The sequence below is a fragment of the Dendropsophus ebraccatus genome, chromosome 9, assembly GCF_027789765.1.
Source record: "Dendropsophus ebraccatus isolate aDenEbr1 chromosome 9, aDenEbr1.pat, whole genome shotgun sequence".
NCBI lineage: Eukaryota > Metazoa > Chordata > Amphibia > Anura > Hylidae > Dendropsophus > Dendropsophus ebraccatus.
This window is the reverse complement of record NC_091462.1, coordinates 54,030,974-54,049,729: the sequence shown is the minus strand read 5'-3', so window position 1 is coordinate 54,049,729 and position 18,756 is coordinate 54,030,974. Positions and strand designations below refer to the sequence as shown.

Here is an 18,756-nt window from a genome sequence, read left to right as displayed (position 1 = left end):
CCAATTACATGAAATGAATACTAATAAGGGGGGTTATAATAATTAATATTATTATTTATTTATAAAGCGCCCTTAATTCCAGAGTGCTATACAGACGACAGGGGTAACAAACAAGAACATTACAAGATCAAAACACATTACATGAAGGCAGATGGCAGACTAGTACATGGGGAAGAGGACCCTGCCCGCGAGGGCTTACAATCTATAAATAGTGTATAGGTGATCTTATTGGCCAATTGGCCAATACTGGCAATTACAAAGTCATTTCTTTAGAGTTCAATACTTGTGCGGTGTACAAGTATTGATTGCCAAAGGGGAAGGGGAATCAAGGTTTTAAAAACCTGGGTATTAATGTGCTCACAAAGTGATATGCAACATTAGAGATGTCTGACAGCCACTTATCTCCCTGCACCATTAAAAATACATGCACATTTTACCAAATCAATAGCATAATGGGAGTGGGGGTAGGTAGCTGTCAGCCAAACAACTATCAAATGTCTATAACTTTCTTACAGTAGTGAATCTGCCAAATACTTTATATACGACCCGCTCCTATGGATCTTTCTGCTACAAGATGTGTTATCCTTATAAGTATACTCCGTGTCCCTCTAATTTCTATTTTTATCATCTGAAGAGAAAATGTTTTCTTAAATGAAAGGTACACTTGCTGGTTGAATATTGAAAGGAGAAATCAATAATCATTCTTTCTGTATGTCCCCGGAGATAGTGTGGTCTACTTGAAAGGTACCATTAGAAAGGGAAATCAATAACGTTATTCATTGTGCTTCACTGTTTAGTGCGGCAAATATTCTCATGAAAAAAATCCGGTATCGTCTGACAATTAGCCTGCTGTGTATACAGAGAAAACACTCTGAAGACTCAGGCCTCATGTATGCAACCATACTGCAGATCTGCAGATCTGTATGCTGCTTCTATACTAGCCTCTGATTTTATACACAGTTTTCTTTTTGTCTCCTATGGAGCCATACAATTTTTATTTACTTCTGTTATTTGCCTTCTGGTGCAGTAAAAACAAAATAAAACCGCATACTCAACTGCCTTGATCCCCCAACACTGTCATTCAGAAGTCTTCTGGTCCCCCCTGCTGTCCTTTTGTTTTGAACAGTCACTATCTAATCTATAACCATCATGTTATAGGGCAGGCAGAGCTGAGCAAATTGATACATATATCTTTGAGGGAAAATATTCAGTATAGCTTGTAACATGCTGATAGAAATTCCTTCTTAGGCCCCGTTCCCACTGAGCGCGTACAGAGCAGGAGCGCGCGCCTCCCATAGACTACCATTATGAGCGGGAGGCTAACGGCATTCTGCGGCGGACAATTCCGTCGCGGAATTCCGCTACCTTTGCTCAGTGGGAACGGGGCCTTATTCTGTGTTAAGAAGTTCAGTTGGCGGTGTCACTCAATGGACTTGACTCCTTAGCCTGTAAACATCAGCGATTTCAATCAATAAATTACAAGTTATTATTTTTTTTTATTTATCTTTTCCCATAAATATATATATCAATCTGCTCAGCTCCTCCTGCTCTATAACATGATGCCGATACCTTAGGTAGCATTTTCATAGTGACTTGTTCCCTTTAACTTAACGTCTAGCCTTTTCTAGATGTCATTAGGAAATGTTTGCCATATTTATATGTATGTGTCACTTTACGCCTTAGGTCCGAGAGATCAACATGTACAGAGACACCATTATGACTCCTTACAAGCAGGAGTTTGATACAACTAATCTGTGGAGATGCTGGAAGGACTGCATGGAAAGCTCTTCATATCATGCCAGGGTGGAAGCTGTGCAACAGTTTAATAAGCACAACCACTGGAGGAAAAAGGGCATAGCACTTATCCCCCTAAAATATCCTGTCACTTTTAGTGTGGCTTTTCAGAATCAAGTAAATATCATCAATTCAGTTACTATTTTTTTAATCAATAAACCAATAGAGGGACTTTTCCAGGATTAGAAAGACTGCTGTTTTCCTCCAGAAACAGCACCACTCTTGTCCACATGTTTGTGTGTAATATTCCAGCTCAGTACCATTGAAGTGAATGAAACTGAGATGTAATACTAAACACAAACTTGTGTCGCACTGATTTTAATAGTAAGCACCAATGTTTTTTTATCAAATCCTGAGTAACCCTATGAAAGGAGTACTCCTGGGGGGGGGGGGCTTACTGCTCCCCAAGCCACCACCGGCTGTCATCTTTTTCCCCGATTCCAGGTACGCCACGACCCAGGTTACACGTCACAGACCGGTGGGATTTAGCCAATCAGTGACTGTAGTGGTGTCCGGCCAAAATCACTAACTGGCTGAGTGGGGCATCCATCAGCCGGGTCGTGGCGTAGCAGGGGGCTCAGAAGACAGCTGGCGGGGTGAAGGAGTGGGACGCAGCTCTGTGTGGGTGACTATGACTTTTTTTTTATCTCCCCCCCCCCCCCCCATCCCCTGCCTGTAAAGATTTTTTACTTCCCTGCCGGACTTCTCCTTCAAATGGTCACTAACTTTTAAACAAGCTTTTTATGATAAGATGTGCTGTGTGTTTCTGAGCTAGTTGATCTGAGCGATGATGTCTGCCATACATCGCACACAAACATGAGGGGCAGGAAAGCAGTCTGATAAGTGGAGGAAGAAGCATTTTCTATCTTTTTTGAAATGGCAGTGACCATTTAAGATGCTAAAATTAGTTTACTGTAGATAATGTATATGGTTAACAATGACAACCGTAACAAGTTCTTTTCATGTTAATCTATTTAGGCCGCTGCTCTGGTTCACATTTATTGTGATGGCTCAGTGCTAGTGTCACATGGAGGTACGGAAATGGGACAAGGCATTCATACCAAAATTATTCAGGTAACTTAAATTATGGCTAGTCTACATTTTAGACTGTGCTATTACAGTATATTATAGTGTCCCTCTTGTGCTAGGTAGCAGTATTAGATCCCTAAACAGATCTGCTGCCTGAGGCAGAAACTAAAATGGAACCCCACCCCCCTTCTGAAAGTCAAAAGTAAGTTGGTTTTACATGCAGAAAATCACCATACATATTACAATCATACTGCTACTGAACAAAGGCCACTATTCTGAGATTAACATCATATGAACACCAAATAATACTGACAATGACCACATATCACTACCCCATAGTGACTAAATATTATCACCAATATGACCACAACAAAAGAGAAAAATAATGCCGCCACATCTTGCTACCCCTGATTAATGACTGAACCATACCACCAGTGCTAAATAAAAAAAACACTGTAGAGAGTCCAGCATTACACCCACATAATAACAGCAGGAATCTAGAGTCGGTAAGCCACAACTCCAACTCCGACTCCATCTCCTTTATAAACGGCCAGTCAGACACCAGAGGAGTTATTTATCACACTGGTGTAAAGTAGATCTGGCTCAGCAGCTTCTTCCTAATGTCCTACATGATTCTGGGGCGACTTTTGAGGGAATAAAGGAATACTGTTTATAAAGCAGATTCTCCTGTGTGTGCAGTGGATACAGCCAGTCTCCAGCCTCCATGTCCTGAACTACTCACAACTAGACTAGATGGACCATATGGTCTCTTCTGCTGACAATCGTCTATGTTTCTAACTAAATATTCCCCACACCCAAATAAACACTGCTAACAATGCCAGATACTAGTGATATAGAGGGGTCAGCCATAGTGATATAGAGAGGGTCACACATAGTGATATAGAGGGGTCACATAAAGTGATATAGAGGGATCACACATAGTGATATAGAGGGGTCACACATAGTAATAGAGGGGTCATGGAAACAGACATATCAGCTCTCTTTCAGCGTCCACACTCCTGAATCATTGCGGCCCCACAGGAACTACCCACTCAGCCAGTCAGTGACTGCAGCTGTGTCCCGCCTCACTCACTGATTGGCTGAGCGGGCATTTCTGAGTGGGACCATTACATCACAGAATGGGGAGACCGGAGGGGGACCATGAGCCAGGATGCTGCACTACGGGGGTAGATAAATAGGACTTCTTTATCATGATCGCACCACCCCCTCGATTTTTCACTGTTGCCCAGAATACCCCTTTAATTTCTGCCTCTCTCGCTGTAACATACACACAGCCTGCTGAAGCCATAGCTTACACACATAGCCTGCTGCAGCCATAGCACACACACACACACACACAGCCTGCTGCAGCCATAGCACACACACACAGCCTGCTGCAGCCATAGCACACACACACACACACACAGCCTACTGCAGCTATAGTTCACACACACACAGTCTGGTTCAGCCATAGTACACACACTCATACACACAGCCTGCTGCAGCCATAGCACACACACACACACAGCCTGCTGCAGCCATAGCACACTGGGGGAAGGAAACTGAATAAATAATAACAAGTATAAAATGAATTATTAGTCTCACCATGGGCAGCAACTTATGAAAAGTTATGTTTGAATGGGATACCATGGGGTTAAACATGTTTAACATATATCAGACAGCAAGTTGTCCTCTGAATTTTATTCCCAGCCAGGCCCTGATGGTATACAACTGACAGATTCCCTTTAAAGAATATTGGACATAACCCTTTGAATAAATAAAAATAAAGTCTATTCTGGTACTTATAAAAATAAAAAGACATTTACAAGAGTTTCAGATGTTCTCTTTTTTTAAACTATAGATTGCCAGCCGAGAGTTGGGCATACCTATATCCTACATTCACATTTGTGAGACAAGCACTGGCTGTGTGCCCAATACCATTGCCACAGCTGCCACAGTTGGAACAGATGTAAATGGCATGGCAGTGAAGGTAAGTTATATCTTCAGTTATGTTAGTTGTATACATTTATATACGACAGGTGCCACAGTTGTGCCAATAATTACATCTCACTACTTCTGCAAAAAAAATTGTTCTAGTATTGATCTGAATTATTTTATTGCATTTCTGCCCAGGATGCTTGTGAAAAACTTCGGAAACGTCTTGAACCTATTGTCAGCAAAAATCCTGAAGGCACTTGGGAAAGTTGGGTAGGTTGAATTCTTATCATTTTAGTATACTGCTGACATACTAATAGAAATATAAGGAAAAAATATGAAAGCTGAGTATAGCCTCATAGTTACATAGTTAATACGGTTGAAAAAAGACACATGTCCATCAAGTTCAACCAAGGAGGGGATGGATACAGGGAAGGGGAAGGGGTGATAGGTTCTATACATATGCATCTATATTATTTTGGTCTAAGAACTTGTCTAGGCCGGTTTTGAAGCCCTCTACTGTTTTTGCTGTGACCAGATCCTGTGGTAGACTGTTCCACAGATTCACAGTTCTCATGGTAAAGAAGGCTTGTCGCCTCCGGAGATTGAACCTTTTTTTCTCCAGGCAGAGGCAGTGCCCTCTTGTCCTTTGAGGGGGTTTTACCTGGAACATCTTTTCCCCATATCTCTTGTAGGGGCCATTTATATATTTAAATAAGTTAATCATATCTCCCCTTAAACGTCTCTTCTCCAGACTAAACAAATGTAATTCTTTTAATCTCTCCTCATAACTAAGATGCTCCATTCCCCTTATTAGTTTAGTTGCCCGTCTTTGTACCCTCTCCAGCTCTAGAACATCCTTTTTATGAATTGGGTTCCAAAACTGGACAGCATACTCCAGATGGGGCCGCACCAAAGCTTTATAAAGCGGTAATATTATATCCCTGTCCCGTGAGTCCATGCCTGTTTTAATGCATGACAATATCCTGCTGGCCTTAGAAGCAGCTGACTGACATTGTGTGCTGTTCTGTAGTCTATTATCTACAAGTACACCCAGATCCTTCTCCATCAGTGACTCTCCCAGAGTAACTCCCCCCAGGACATATGATGCATGCGGGTTATTAGTACCCAGGTACATAACTTTACATTTATCCACATTGAACCTCATTTGCCAAGTGGACGCCCAAACACTCAGTGTGTCTAAGTCATCCTGTAACATCTGCACATCCTCCATAGACTGTACTGTACTACAAAGCTTGGTGTCATCTGCAAAGATAGAAACATTGCTGTTAATTCCATTCTCAATATCATTAATAAACAAGTTAAACAGAAGAGGGCCCAGTACTGACCCTTGGGGTACACCACTTATTACCGGGGACCATTCGGAGTAGGAATCATTGACCACCACTCTCTGGGTACGATTATTAAGCCAGTTTTCAATCCAGTTACACATTAAATTTTCCAAACCGATAGACTTTAACTTACCCATCAGACGTCCATGAGAAACTGTGTCAAACGCTTTTGCAAAATCCAGGTACACTATATCCACAGCCGCGCCGCCATCCAGGCTTCTACTTACCTCTTCATAGAAACATATTAGGTTGGTTTGACAGCTTCTGTCCTTAGTAAAACCATGCTGGTTATCACTTATAATACTATTAGCCACTACATATTCCTGGATGTAGTCCCTTATAAGCCCCTCAAATAGTTTCCCCACAATGGACGTTAAGCTTACGGGTCTATAGTTACTTGGGGAAGTTGAGAGCCCTTTTTGAAGATCGGCACTACATTTGCCTTACGCCAGTCCCTCGGCACAATACCAGTAAGCAAAGAATCACGGAATATTTCATACAAGGGTAGTGAAATTACAGAACTGAGTTCCCTAAGAACTCTGGGGTGCAATCCATCAGGCCCTGGAGCTTTGGTTACATTGAGTTTGTTTAATTTATCTTGGACCATATCTATAGTAAACCAGTTCAGTACATTACATGTGTTAGCAGCACTGGCCCCACCCACCTCAGTACTGGCCCCACCCACCACAGCTCCATCCTCTTTTGTATATACAGAACTGAAGAACCCATTAAGTAACTCAGCTTTCTCCTGATCCCCAGTTATTAATTCCCCGTCGCCATTATTTAGGGGTCCTACATGCTCTGACCTTGGTTTTTTTGCATTAATATATTTGAAGAATTTTTTGGGGTTTCTTTTGCTATCTATGGCTACCTGCCTTTCATTGTGAATTTTTGCTGCTTTTATTACATTTTTACAGGTTTTGTTGACTTCTTTGTAATGTTTAAATGCTACAGCTGACCCCTCTGATTTATATTTTTTGAATGCCCCTTTTTTCTCATTTATAGCCCTTCTAACCTCGGTTGTAAGCCATGTGGGATTGGATTTTAACCGTTTATATTTGTTACCCATAGGAATATATTTGGCAGTACAGTTATTTAATGTGGATTTGAAGATTTCCCATTTATTAGCTGTATCCGTATGTGACAGCAGCCGCTCCCAGTCTATGCCCTGAAGTTCAGCCCTTAACCCAGGAAAATTGGCCCTTTTAAAATTAAGAGTTTTTGCCCTCCCAACATGTTTTTCTTTTCTACATTTTAAGCTAAAAGTCACTATATTGTGGTCACTATTACCCAGGTGTTCATGGACAGTGACATCCCCAACCAGCTCAGCATTGTTAGAAATAACCAGATCCAACAAGGCATCACTTCTAGTTGGCTCCTCCACAAACTGGCCCAGAAAATTATCCTGCAGGAGGTTAAGAAATTCCCTCCCCTTTGTGGTTTTAGCTGAACCGTGACCCCAATCTATATCTGGGTAGTTGAGGTCCCCCATTATCACTACTGTCCCCTCCCGGGCAGCCCGCTCTATTTGTCTATTCAACTGGCCATCTACCTCCTCAGTAATGTTGGGGGGTCTATAGATTACACCAAGAATAATTTTTTCACTCTTTACCTCCTTCTGTAGTTCTACCCATAATGCTTCCACATCATCACAGTCATCTCCCACTATTGCATCTTTTACACTCACTTTAATATCATTTCTGACATACAGACATACTCCTCCTCCCCTTCTGCCCACCCGGTCCCTTCTGAACAACGTAAATCCCTGAATATTGACAGCCCAGTCATGTGAGGAGTCCAGCCATGTCTCAGTCACACCAACCACATCAATGGACTCCACCAGAACCAAGGCCTCCAGCTCCCCCATCTTGCTGGCTAGACTTCTGGCATTAGTAACCATACACTTTATATTACCATCGAGTTTAACCGCTTCATTATAAGAAATGGGATTTATTACTGTGCTGTGGCTACAATCATCCTCACTGTTCATCCGCAACATATGGATCTCCCTATGCACTGTTTTTATCCTCCCCCCACAGGACCCTTCTCCTCCCTCCTCATTGTTCTGTCCCCTCTCTAACCTATCTGCCACTACATTACATACTACATTGTCCTCCCTCCACATCCCTAGTTTAAAAACCCCTCCACCCCTTCTAGGATTCTCTCCCCCAGCACAGCGGACCCCCTTCCATTAAGGTGCAAATTATCTGCGGAAAACAGATTGTACCCCAATGAAAAGTCAGCCCAGTGCTCTAAAAACCCAAACCCTTCTCCTCTACACCATGACTTGAGCCATGCATTTAACTCCCTAAGCTCCCGCTGTCTTTCCTGCGATGCGCATGGCACAGGCAGTATTCCAGAGAATACCACCTTGGAGGTCCTCCCCTTCAACTTAGCACCTAGTTCTCTAAAATTATTTTCCCCATGTGGTAAAATAATAAAAAACACCATACTTACCTTCACTTCCCTGCTCCTGTGCTGTTCTTTCTCATAAACTTGGGGGACATTTACTATTGTTGCACCCCTGATGTACACCAGGGAGAAGGCGCAGCTTCATCCCTTCATCCTGGTATATACCAGCAGTATCCCCAGATCGCCCGTTGGGTGGGCAGGGGGAGCGAAGCAAGTTGGGGAGGAGGCCTCCTCCCGCACCTGACTTACCATGATTTAGGGCCCTTTTACACGGAAAGATTATCTGACAGATTATCTGCCAAAGATTTGAAGCCAAAACCAGGAGTGGATTTGAAAAGAGGAGAAATCTCAGGCTTTCCTTTATTACCTGATCTCTGTTTATAGTCCATTCCTGGCTTTGGCTTCAAATCTTTGGCAGATAATCTGTCAGATAATCTTTCCGTGTAAAAGGGCCCTTAGGCCTGTTTGCAGGGGTAAATCATGGCAGAAATCTACACCTGCTCAGGCATGTGCCTCTTAGTGAATCCAGCAGGGCCAGTCTTCATAAAGGTCTCCTCTGGACTTCGGTCAGTGGTTTTCAGGAACTATGTTTTCTCATTTGGAGCATTCCCTTCATAACATACCTTTAGATTAGATTATTACACGTGTTGTGGATTTGGCAGGACAAATAATTGTGAAAATCTGGTAAATGTCCGCAAAGGCAGCCAGTGAGGTATTAGACTATGTTCACACTACGTAAGCTATGTAATAATCACGGCCATTGTTGCCGATTTGCAACAACGGCTGTGATTACTACGTAGCTTACGTAGTGTTGCCTTCAATGGAATCCCGGCCGGAGTGTATACACATGGTATACACCATACCTCCCCAGTGTCCCTCTTTTGAAGGGACAGTCCCTAATTTTGACCAACGTCCCTCTTTACCCCTTACATGTCCCTTTTTTTTACCTAGAAATGAGATTGGCATCAAGAAACGTTCTATGTTGCTCTAGAAAGTGCCTGATTTCTTACTTTATAATAGACCCAAACATTCACATTATTCTATCATCTGGTCAAAGTTGTATCCTAAAAATTGTTATATTTAGATGAATCAAGAGACATTATGGCCCCTTTCACACATGCAGACTCATTGATTTCTATCGCCCCATACATACATCTGTAGGTGTTACAGATGTGTTTTGGGGACATGATCTGTGCCAGAAAAAAAAAAAAAGATTGAGCCTTTGTGCGTCTGTGTCACCTATTTAACAGTGAAAATCCCTGCAAATGCGGACAGTTACTGAAACACATTTGTAATCCTGTCCGCAGTTGTCCCTCTTTAGCCTTTTAAAAAGTTGGGAGGTATGTATACACTCTGGCCAGGATCCTTAACGGCGCCACGAGAAACTGACACATCAGTTTTCTGCGGCCGATATTCAGTGAATAGTGGCCGCAGAAAACTATGTCAGTGCTTACAATGGAGCAAACGGCTCTGGCCGCATGCTCCATTATGAGCAGTGGGGAATTCTAATGGGGGCGCGCATGGATGCGCCTGCATCAGAATTCAGAGGCAGAAGAGATCATCTGGCCGGTAATGCAGTACCGGCCGGGGAGATCTTTTCTGACACCGGCCGTTCCATAACCCAGTCAAGTCACGGAACAGTCAGTTTCTTACCACGTCTGAACATGTCTTAAACTGTAATGCAGTAACTGGGTCCTGGTATAAGATAAGCAATAGAGAGGAGCTCTACTTAAGCATACAGCATATGGCTGTATCCATGCTTTCCCAGACTCTAAAGGGCTGGATCCAACTTCTTCAGCTACTGGTATTCAAATGCTGAATAATCGGACTCAAACATGCTTGCTTGTAAGTTGCGATCATCTCTAAGCAACAAATGACAATGACAGCACAAGCACAAGACAGCAGTATAATACCATAACTACCACCATACAGATTTTTTAAACACCACTGGTATTAGATAGTAGTACCTCTTTGTCTTGAAAAATAGATCTTGCCGATCTCAGAACACGTTGTCTATAAGATGTCCAAATGAATAGTAGTAACCTACACCCGACAACCTCCATTCACTATGTGCCTTTAGTCTTCGCCAACATTATGGTTTCATCAACAATTACTGTTGTTTTTTGTGGGCTTGTGCACCTGGTTTTACTATAAAATAATGCACCTTATAGATGTTCTATGGTCAATTTTAAGTTAGATTGTATCTCTTTTTGTATAACAAACTATGTATTTGTATCATAAAGTCACATTTGTAGTACTGTATTTATGTGTAATTTTTGCTGTACTTTTTAACAGGTAAAAGAAGCTTTTTATCAAAGAATAAGCCTTTCAGCCACTGGATTTTTTAGGTAGGACACACTTTCCTGACTGTGTCTCTTTGAAGTTAGATCTAATTTAACATGTCCTGATTTTTTTGGGCGCTAAAACACGAAGGAAAAAAAAGACAACCTGCTGTAAAGTGTTAGTCTTTTCTATGTGGAGTTTACACACACCTTTTATTTATTCACTATTATGCATTATGCAGCGAGCCAGCCACTACGGTATGTATACATAGCATAGGCTATGCGCACACTACAGAATCCGCACGGATCACCCATGGCGGATTCCGCAGCTTGAGGCCATACGCATTTTCGCCCGTGCCATAGACTCGGAAAAAATGAACAGGTTCCGCCCGACCATAGAGTGGAGTTTATGGCACAGGCGAAAATACGTGCGGCCGTAAGCGAGCTGCGGAATCCGCCGTGGGTGATCCGCGTGGATTCCGTAGTGTGCACATACCCTTAGCTAGTAATACCTTATTTAGTTGTACCTTTTTATAAATATAAATTCCTGAAATCCTTTCTTTCATTTCCCAGCTCTGCCCCCCTGGGCTTGCTTGATTGACAGGTCTCTACCAATGAATGTATAGGCAAAGACTTTTTAGTAAGACCCTGTAAAAAGGGAAGCACTGGTGTAGAACTTACATTCTTTACTTTAGACCCCGATCTTGGTGTCTCAGAATAAAATAGAGCACAGGGTGTCATATCGGTTCTGGCAGCATGAAACTTTTGACAAGTTTCCTTTAAAATAGTGATATTTAAGGTAATAGATTCTGTTTTCAGGGCAGCTCTTGAATCAGCAATGAAACGATCAGTCCTGTACTTCTTTCCATAGAAATAAATAAAGTAATCCTATTACACACATTTTTGTCAGAACAAGCTGTTGGATTGTGTGACATATTTTTCTTGTAATACCCAGAGGTTATGAAACCTACATGGACTGGGAGAAAGGAGAAGGCCGTCCATTCGAATACTGTGTTTATGGGGCTGCCTGTTCAGAGGTGGAAGTTGATTGTCTAACGGGAGATTTTAAAGTAAGAGAATGGTACATTTTTCAATGATAAATGTGTTAGAGGTCATTTACACGCATTGTCATTTACAGACCCTACAGAGCAGACCCTACACTGTACAACTTCACTCTCCATAGGGTCCGTAAATTACAAAGCATGTGAATGACCCCTTATGTATCAGGAAATATTCCAGCACACAACACAAATACACCTATACAAAGAGCTCAGTCACTATGATGGAGGTCATAAAAGGAACATTTTTCTTTTTCATTTTTCTTGGTTTCTGATACTACAAGATAAAATAGACCTCCATTTGAAAAATATGTACTGCAAGTTATATTTTTTTTCTTACATGGCATTGTATGTATAAGGGATGCAGCGGAGGTATATGGTAGGGGACTCTCCTGCTGGGTGCTGAAAAATAAGATACGTTGTTGTATTAAAGGGGTTGTCCAGCGAAAATCTTTTTCTTTCAAATCAATAGGTGTCAGAAAGTTATATAGATTTGTAATTTTACTTCTATTTAAAAATCTCAAGTCTTCCAATACTTATTAGCGGCTGTATGTCATACAGGAAGTGTTGTTGTTTTTTTCACTTAGACACAGTGCTCTCTTCCGACATCTCTGGCTGAGACAGGAACTCTCCCGAGTAGTAGAGGTTTTCTATAGGGATTCCCATAGAAGGCCTCTACTACTCTGAATAGTTCCTGTCGCGGCCAGAGATGTCAGTAGAGAGAACTGTGTCTAAATGAAAATAAAAACACTTCTTGCATGACATACAGCCGCTAATAAGTATGGGAAAACTTTTTTAAATAGAGATTTTTGAATAGAAGCACATTACAAATCTATATAACTTTCTGACAACGGTTGATTTGAAATATAAAAATTTTCGCTGGACAGCACCTTTAAAGCTTTAGCTCTGCTGTGTTCCAGAAATCCCTGCAGCCCAACAGTACAGCTCAGCGTGTAGCAATAGGAGCTGAGCTGCAGTAACCTGGCACCACCACTACACAATCATTAGGGAGTAGCTTCTGCTTCATTCACTGTGTATCTGCCAAAGCTGTGACTTGCCTGAATAGCTATAGTTAAACAGCAGGGGTGCTGGTTGTCTGAACCCCAGAGATCACATATGCATAATCGATCCTAAAGATCATCCATCAATATTAAATCTTCTCAATATTCATCAATATTAAATATTCTCTTCTGATGAAAATTAATATATATATTTATTTTTCTCAATTCTTACTATATGATCAGATCATCAAGGTAGACATCATCATGGATACTGGTTGTAGCATTAACCCAGCTGTGGATGTGGGACAGGTACTGTATATTGCAAGTGAACATCTATTGTTGTCTTACTTTTGTACTTAGTCTGTACTACTACTGTACTTCTCTATGCCTTCCCTTTCATACAAGGGAAAACCGATGGTAGACATGCCTCTGTAACAAAGACATTTTGCCTAGTTGACAGACGTTGAGAACGAGCATGTCATAAGCCTGAGAAAGCAAGATGATCATTTAATTGCCCAATGTATTGCATGTCATCTAGGCTGTTCTGACAAAGTGTTACTGTAGAAAGTGTTAAGAGCAGTGTCTACATGAGGGCACACATGGTGAACAGGCTGTGTATGGCCCCCAGTAGAGAGGATTGTTTCACCCACCAACAAGCAGGAGCAGCTCCCACAGTTTCCTTGCTCACCATCCAAACAGAGATGGCACCTACATTACACAGCCCTATGCCCGGACCATGTCATGTCCTGGGTGTCAGGGCCAATTTGTGTCCTGCCAGTGTCCTTGCCTTTGTAACCGTATAGTGTTTGACAGCAATACCAGGTTCTGTTTGGAGTCTGATGATGGTCAGGTTCAAGTGTGGAGGCCTTGTAGTGAGTGCTGCAATCCTGTCTTTGCTGTGGAGCAACACGCTGCCCCAACTGTTAATGTGATGATCTGGGGAGCCTTCGTATACGGTCACCCCTGACAGCTCATCTATATGTGCAGGACATGTGTTGTCTCTCATGGATTTTCAGTAGGATAATGTTCACTACATACAGCAAGAGTTTCCCAGGATTGCAACACTTCCTCAGCTTGACTGGTTGCCAGATTTACCCACAATGGAGCATTTATGGGAACAGCTGTGTACAGGATCTACATGCTCAGCTGCAGCATCTGTAGGCAAATGTGCCCAACCGTATCAAGCTACATGTGGTCCTACAGAGCACCAGTATGTCCTAAGTTGTACAGTTTTCCCCAGTAAGCTTATCATTTTGCTGTAATATTAGTCACATACATGTATCATAATTATGTTTCATACAATTCCAAGAATTCCTTCTTCATTCTTTTTTTTTTTTCAATTGGTGTTTATTGGCGAGTTGTTTAACCCCTTAATGACCAGGCCAATTTTTGTTTTTGCACTTTAGTTCTTCCCTCTTTTTGTTTAATAGGTCATAGCCCCAATAGTCCTACTGACCCAAACAAGCTCACATTTTTTGCGACCATAGGCAATGGTTTCTATAATCCAATTAAATGCAGCTGTCAGATTTGACATTTCGGCATTGAAATGGTTAATTAGCTGACATGAACGATCAGTTTGTGCCGGCTAATAGCCACGGTTCCTTGCTGCTGATAGCATACAGCAACGGCACAGTACAGAGGGGGCTCAGATTGTAAGCCCTCTCTGTACCCTCTTAATGGCACTATGATATACCAGGACACCATAATGTGTTAAGGGGTTAAATAACACACATGATCTATATTTAAGTATGTTGTATTGACAAAATATCCTGGAGAGTGAAGATGTTTTTATCTGTATTTGTTCTTAGATTGAAGGTGCTTTTGTCCAAGGAATTGGGCTTTATACCACAGAAGAACTAAAATACTCTCCAGAGGGTGAACTGATAACAAAGGGGCCAGGAGTATACAAGATCCCATCTGTTTATGATATTCCAAGAGAGTTTAATGTATCACTACTTCCTTCTTCACAAAACCCGTATGCTATTTACTCATCCAAGGTAAGAGACAAACAATAGCGACATCCCACCTATATGGACAGAACAATGAGATAGGTAGTTTCTGAAACTATGACCTGTCACCCTCGTTCTTTGTTTTGATATAATTGTAATATATACAATAAGGGAGTTCCTTATTTACATTGTTATGTAGAATTTACTTGGTATTGTTAAAGGGGAACTCCAGGTAGAGGTTAAAAAAATGAAACTTCTGCAGAAGCATTACTTACCTGTCTATCCCAGTTTTGAAATGACTACAAATACATTTGTTTGGGGGGGGGAAGGTGTTTGCTATGTTTTGTGTTTCTGTTCTTCCTGGTTTGGCATTTCCCAGAATGCAATGCTTTCCCTCATGTCATCATCACAGCCCCCACCCATTACAATCAGTAAAATTAGTGTAGCAGCTGCTTCTGTTAGGTCAGAGATGGTGAATCAGTCAGGGGATTGGGTTATCCAGCCAAGCCTCCTGTGATATCACGCCCTGCCCCCTGTATGCATCATCAGCAAACACACACAATGTGAGACAGAGGCACGGAAGATTTGTCTGAAGGAGACAATGTGAATTGGCACTGGGGCCATTTTTTTTCATTTTTTGGATTTCTATCAGCTACCAGTGTGGCAGAACTGTACAGATACAGCGATACATTGTATAGACACATCTATATAACTTAAATATACTTTCAATAGAAAACAAGGGTTTTTTATCCGGAGTTCCCCTTTAATGTGGTTATTTGTGGTTGTTTTATTAATATTTTACTGCCATTTGCTTCCCTAGGGTATTGGCGAGCCTGCCGTCTTTTTGGGATCAGCAGTATATTTTGCTATAAAGGATGCTGTTTCATCTGCTCGAACTGAGAGAGGCTTGTCCAATATTTTTACCCTTAAAAGTCCTGCAACCACAGAGAAGATACGTATGGCATGTGGAGACAAATTTACTGAAATGGTGAGAACTCAATATATTATTTTTACTTTTTATATGTGCTATCTCTGATAAAGCTACTATACTATAACAGTTATATGGTAAGGTTTAACATCATCATAACTATCTTTTAACTTACTACAGTGTTAGGTGGGGAGATGAACAACCTAAAGTGACACTGTCCCCCCTTTGTGCATTCTGACATCTCTACATAGATGTAAAGGGTAAATTTAGCAGTTTTCATACCTTATTTTATATTATATGTCATGGTGCTTGTTCAAGTAAAAAATTATCTTTTATCAACTGCAGCCACCGTTGGCCACGCCCCCTTGAGGCCCATTGGTGGGTCGACCTAGAGGGGGTGGGGCCTAGACCTTTAGGCCAGCCTGTTTCAATGGCAGTGTTGTGGGCGGAGCTAAGTGGCACTAATGCCACGAGGCCCCGCCCACTTAACACAATCTGCAGTTGATAAAAGATGACTTTTTACTTGAACAAGCACCATGACGTATGATATAAAATAGGGTATGAAAACCGCTAAATTTACCCTTTACACCTGTGTAGAGATGTCAAAATGCACAAAGGAGGTGACAGTGTCACTTTAAATAACCATACCTTAATTACTGTTAAACAAGGTGTCTACATTGCCTTCAGACTGAATTCTGTCTAAACCCAAAAATTGCAGCACCTGGGTATTACACCCTGTGTTTGCCTCTAAGGGTGGTATGACATGGGCCGATGGGGGCCCGATAATACCTGTAGACGAGCAGCAATCTGCTAGATCGTCGCTCGTTTACTGGACCTATTACACGACCCGATAATCGTAAAACAAGGGCTGCAGGGACATTGTTACCAATGTACTTGCAGCCCTTGCTTAACTATATACAATACCTATCTGCAGCAGCAGCCCTGGAACGTGGATAGGTAATGTATATAGTCAGTTGCCGATTCGGCCGATTATCGATCAATGTAATAAATACAACGATCAGCCGATGACAACAATCATCAGCTGATTGTTGATATAGGTTTGGGCCTATTTTCGTCAGGGGCCGACCGACGAAAATAGGCCCAAACCTATATCAATGATCAGCCGATGATTGCTGTCATCGGCTGATCGTTGTATTTATTACATTAAGCAATAATCGGCCGAATCGGGCCGATTCGGATGATTATCACTCCGTGTAATAGTACCCTAAGGGTCCATTCACACAGAAAGTCAAAGCCAGAAACAGACTATAAACGGAGATCAGGTCATAAAGGAAAGCCTTTTTCCTCTTTATCCTCTTTTCAAATCTATTCCTGCTTTTGGCTTCAAATCTTTGGCAGATAATCCTTTTGTGTAAATGGACCCTATGTGCACATTACGGAAAATCAGCAGAGAACTTAAAGCGGATTCCACTGCACTATGGGACGAGCGAAACTTCAAGCGGGGGCATGCAGCGGAATCTGCTTGAAGTTCTCTGCCGATTTTCCGTAGTGTGCCCAATGTGCACATACCTTAATGTTGTGTTTACACAGACAGATTACTTGACAGATTTTTAAAGCCAAAGCCAGGAACAGACTATACACAGAGAACAGGTCAGAAAGGAAAGATTGAGATTTCCCCTCTTTCCAAATCAATTCCTGGCTTTGGCTTCAAAAATCTGTCAGATAAGCTGTCTGTGTAAACGCACCATGACATGTTGAATGAGAAGTGGAGGTCCCTTTCCTGGTTTTAAAGAATAAATATGTTCTCTGAACCGATCAGAGGCTGCAAGATGTTCTCAATATAGAAAGGTCCCTATTCACCGAGGACACCATACACATAATTAATGCTGTCATATATTCTTACTGAGACTCCACCAGTTTTAGGGCATTAGATGGAAAAATGTGATTACTCCTGGTGTCTCTATGACATGTCAAATGTTTTGTAAGGTTATAGTAACGCTTCAAATGAAAATATATTTTATTAGAGGTTGTCTAAAGTGAACGAAAGTGTCTACAAACTAGATTTTTTTTTTTTTTGTGTAGATTCCTAAAGATGACCCTGCGTCTTTCACCCCCTGGGGCATTGATGTGTAGCACACATGATGTCCAGTACTGGAACAAAAGGAAAACCACCTAAATGGATGGGAGCACCAAATCTATTCCTGTGAAAATTATGGATTTGAAGATAACATTTTAATGATTTAGGATGTTTTTTTCCCCTATATTATAAATACTGCACGCTGAACTGATCTGTCTGAATTTGTTATGACTCTGCCTTGTGTGATACTGAAAATACCTGGGTAAATGTGCCGAAAAAATATATTTACAGGCAATATTGGACTTTATTTGTGTATTATTTGTGTCAAAATGACACTTGCTAACAGGTAACATGAAGTCTGTATAAGATTAAGCAGGTATATATCAGTGCAGCAAATAGTATTACTACCATATAATCAGTTGTATCAGAAAAAAAATCTTCCCCACTGTGTATAAACATACAGTATGTGAACAGAGCAATATTTGATTACTATTCAAACAATAAAGATATTAGCATTCAAACAAAAAGAAACTAACTGGTCAATAATTTATTAAACATTACATTAAAATATATGAAATGTCCTTTTGCTCTAATAGAGGGTTTGTTTACATGAACAAAAGAAACAAAAACAATGGTTTCCAGCAACCAATGACTTCAGTGGGAAGTGTTTAAAAAAGCATGTGGCTTTTAACAAAACAGTAGAGAAAGAGCAAATGGCCCTATGCAATGCTTTTTTAGATTTTTTTTCTAAACATTTTTTTAATTAAAAAAAAATTTTTTCACTAAGTGACTTGACCCTCTAAATAAATGGCCATACTCCCCGTCCCCTGCCCTATTAGAATCTAGCAGCAGGCTGCTGATATGTTACCATATGTCCTGTATAATCAATAATTAGTAGGTGGTTAAATCCCGTCTCCAACTAATATGGTATATAAGGTATGTGTAAGGGTATGTGTAATGGTATGTGTAATGGTATGT

At 41.2% G+C, this 18,756-nt stretch overlaps 1 protein-coding gene across 1 annotated transcript in view; it reads left to right on the top strand.

Annotated features, from left to right (window-relative positions):
- The window catches only part of LOC138801002 (aldehyde oxidase 1-like), a 72,644-nt gene extending 54,380 nt beyond the window's left edge, over window positions 1-18,264 (top strand). Inside the window, exons 26-35 of the mRNA XM_069983351.1 lie at window positions 1,684-1,911; window positions 2,773-2,868; window positions 4,685-4,813; window positions 4,957-5,031; window positions 10,818-10,870; window positions 11,760-11,874; window positions 13,107-13,172; window positions 14,672-14,860; window positions 15,633-15,800; window positions 17,784-18,264. Coding sequence (XP_069839452.1) covers window positions 1,684-1,911; window positions 2,773-2,868; window positions 4,685-4,813; window positions 4,957-5,031; window positions 10,818-10,870; window positions 11,760-11,874; window positions 13,107-13,172; window positions 14,672-14,860; window positions 15,633-15,800; window positions 17,784-17,834 — 1,170 coding nt within the window. The 3' untranslated portion in view covers window positions 17,835-18,264. The remainder of the gene's footprint in view (window positions 1-1,683; window positions 1,912-2,772; window positions 2,869-4,684; window positions 4,814-4,956; window positions 5,032-10,817; window positions 10,871-11,759; window positions 11,875-13,106; window positions 13,173-14,671; window positions 14,861-15,632; window positions 15,801-17,783) is intronic.
- The last annotated feature ends 492 nt before the right edge of the window (window positions 18,265-18,756 follow it).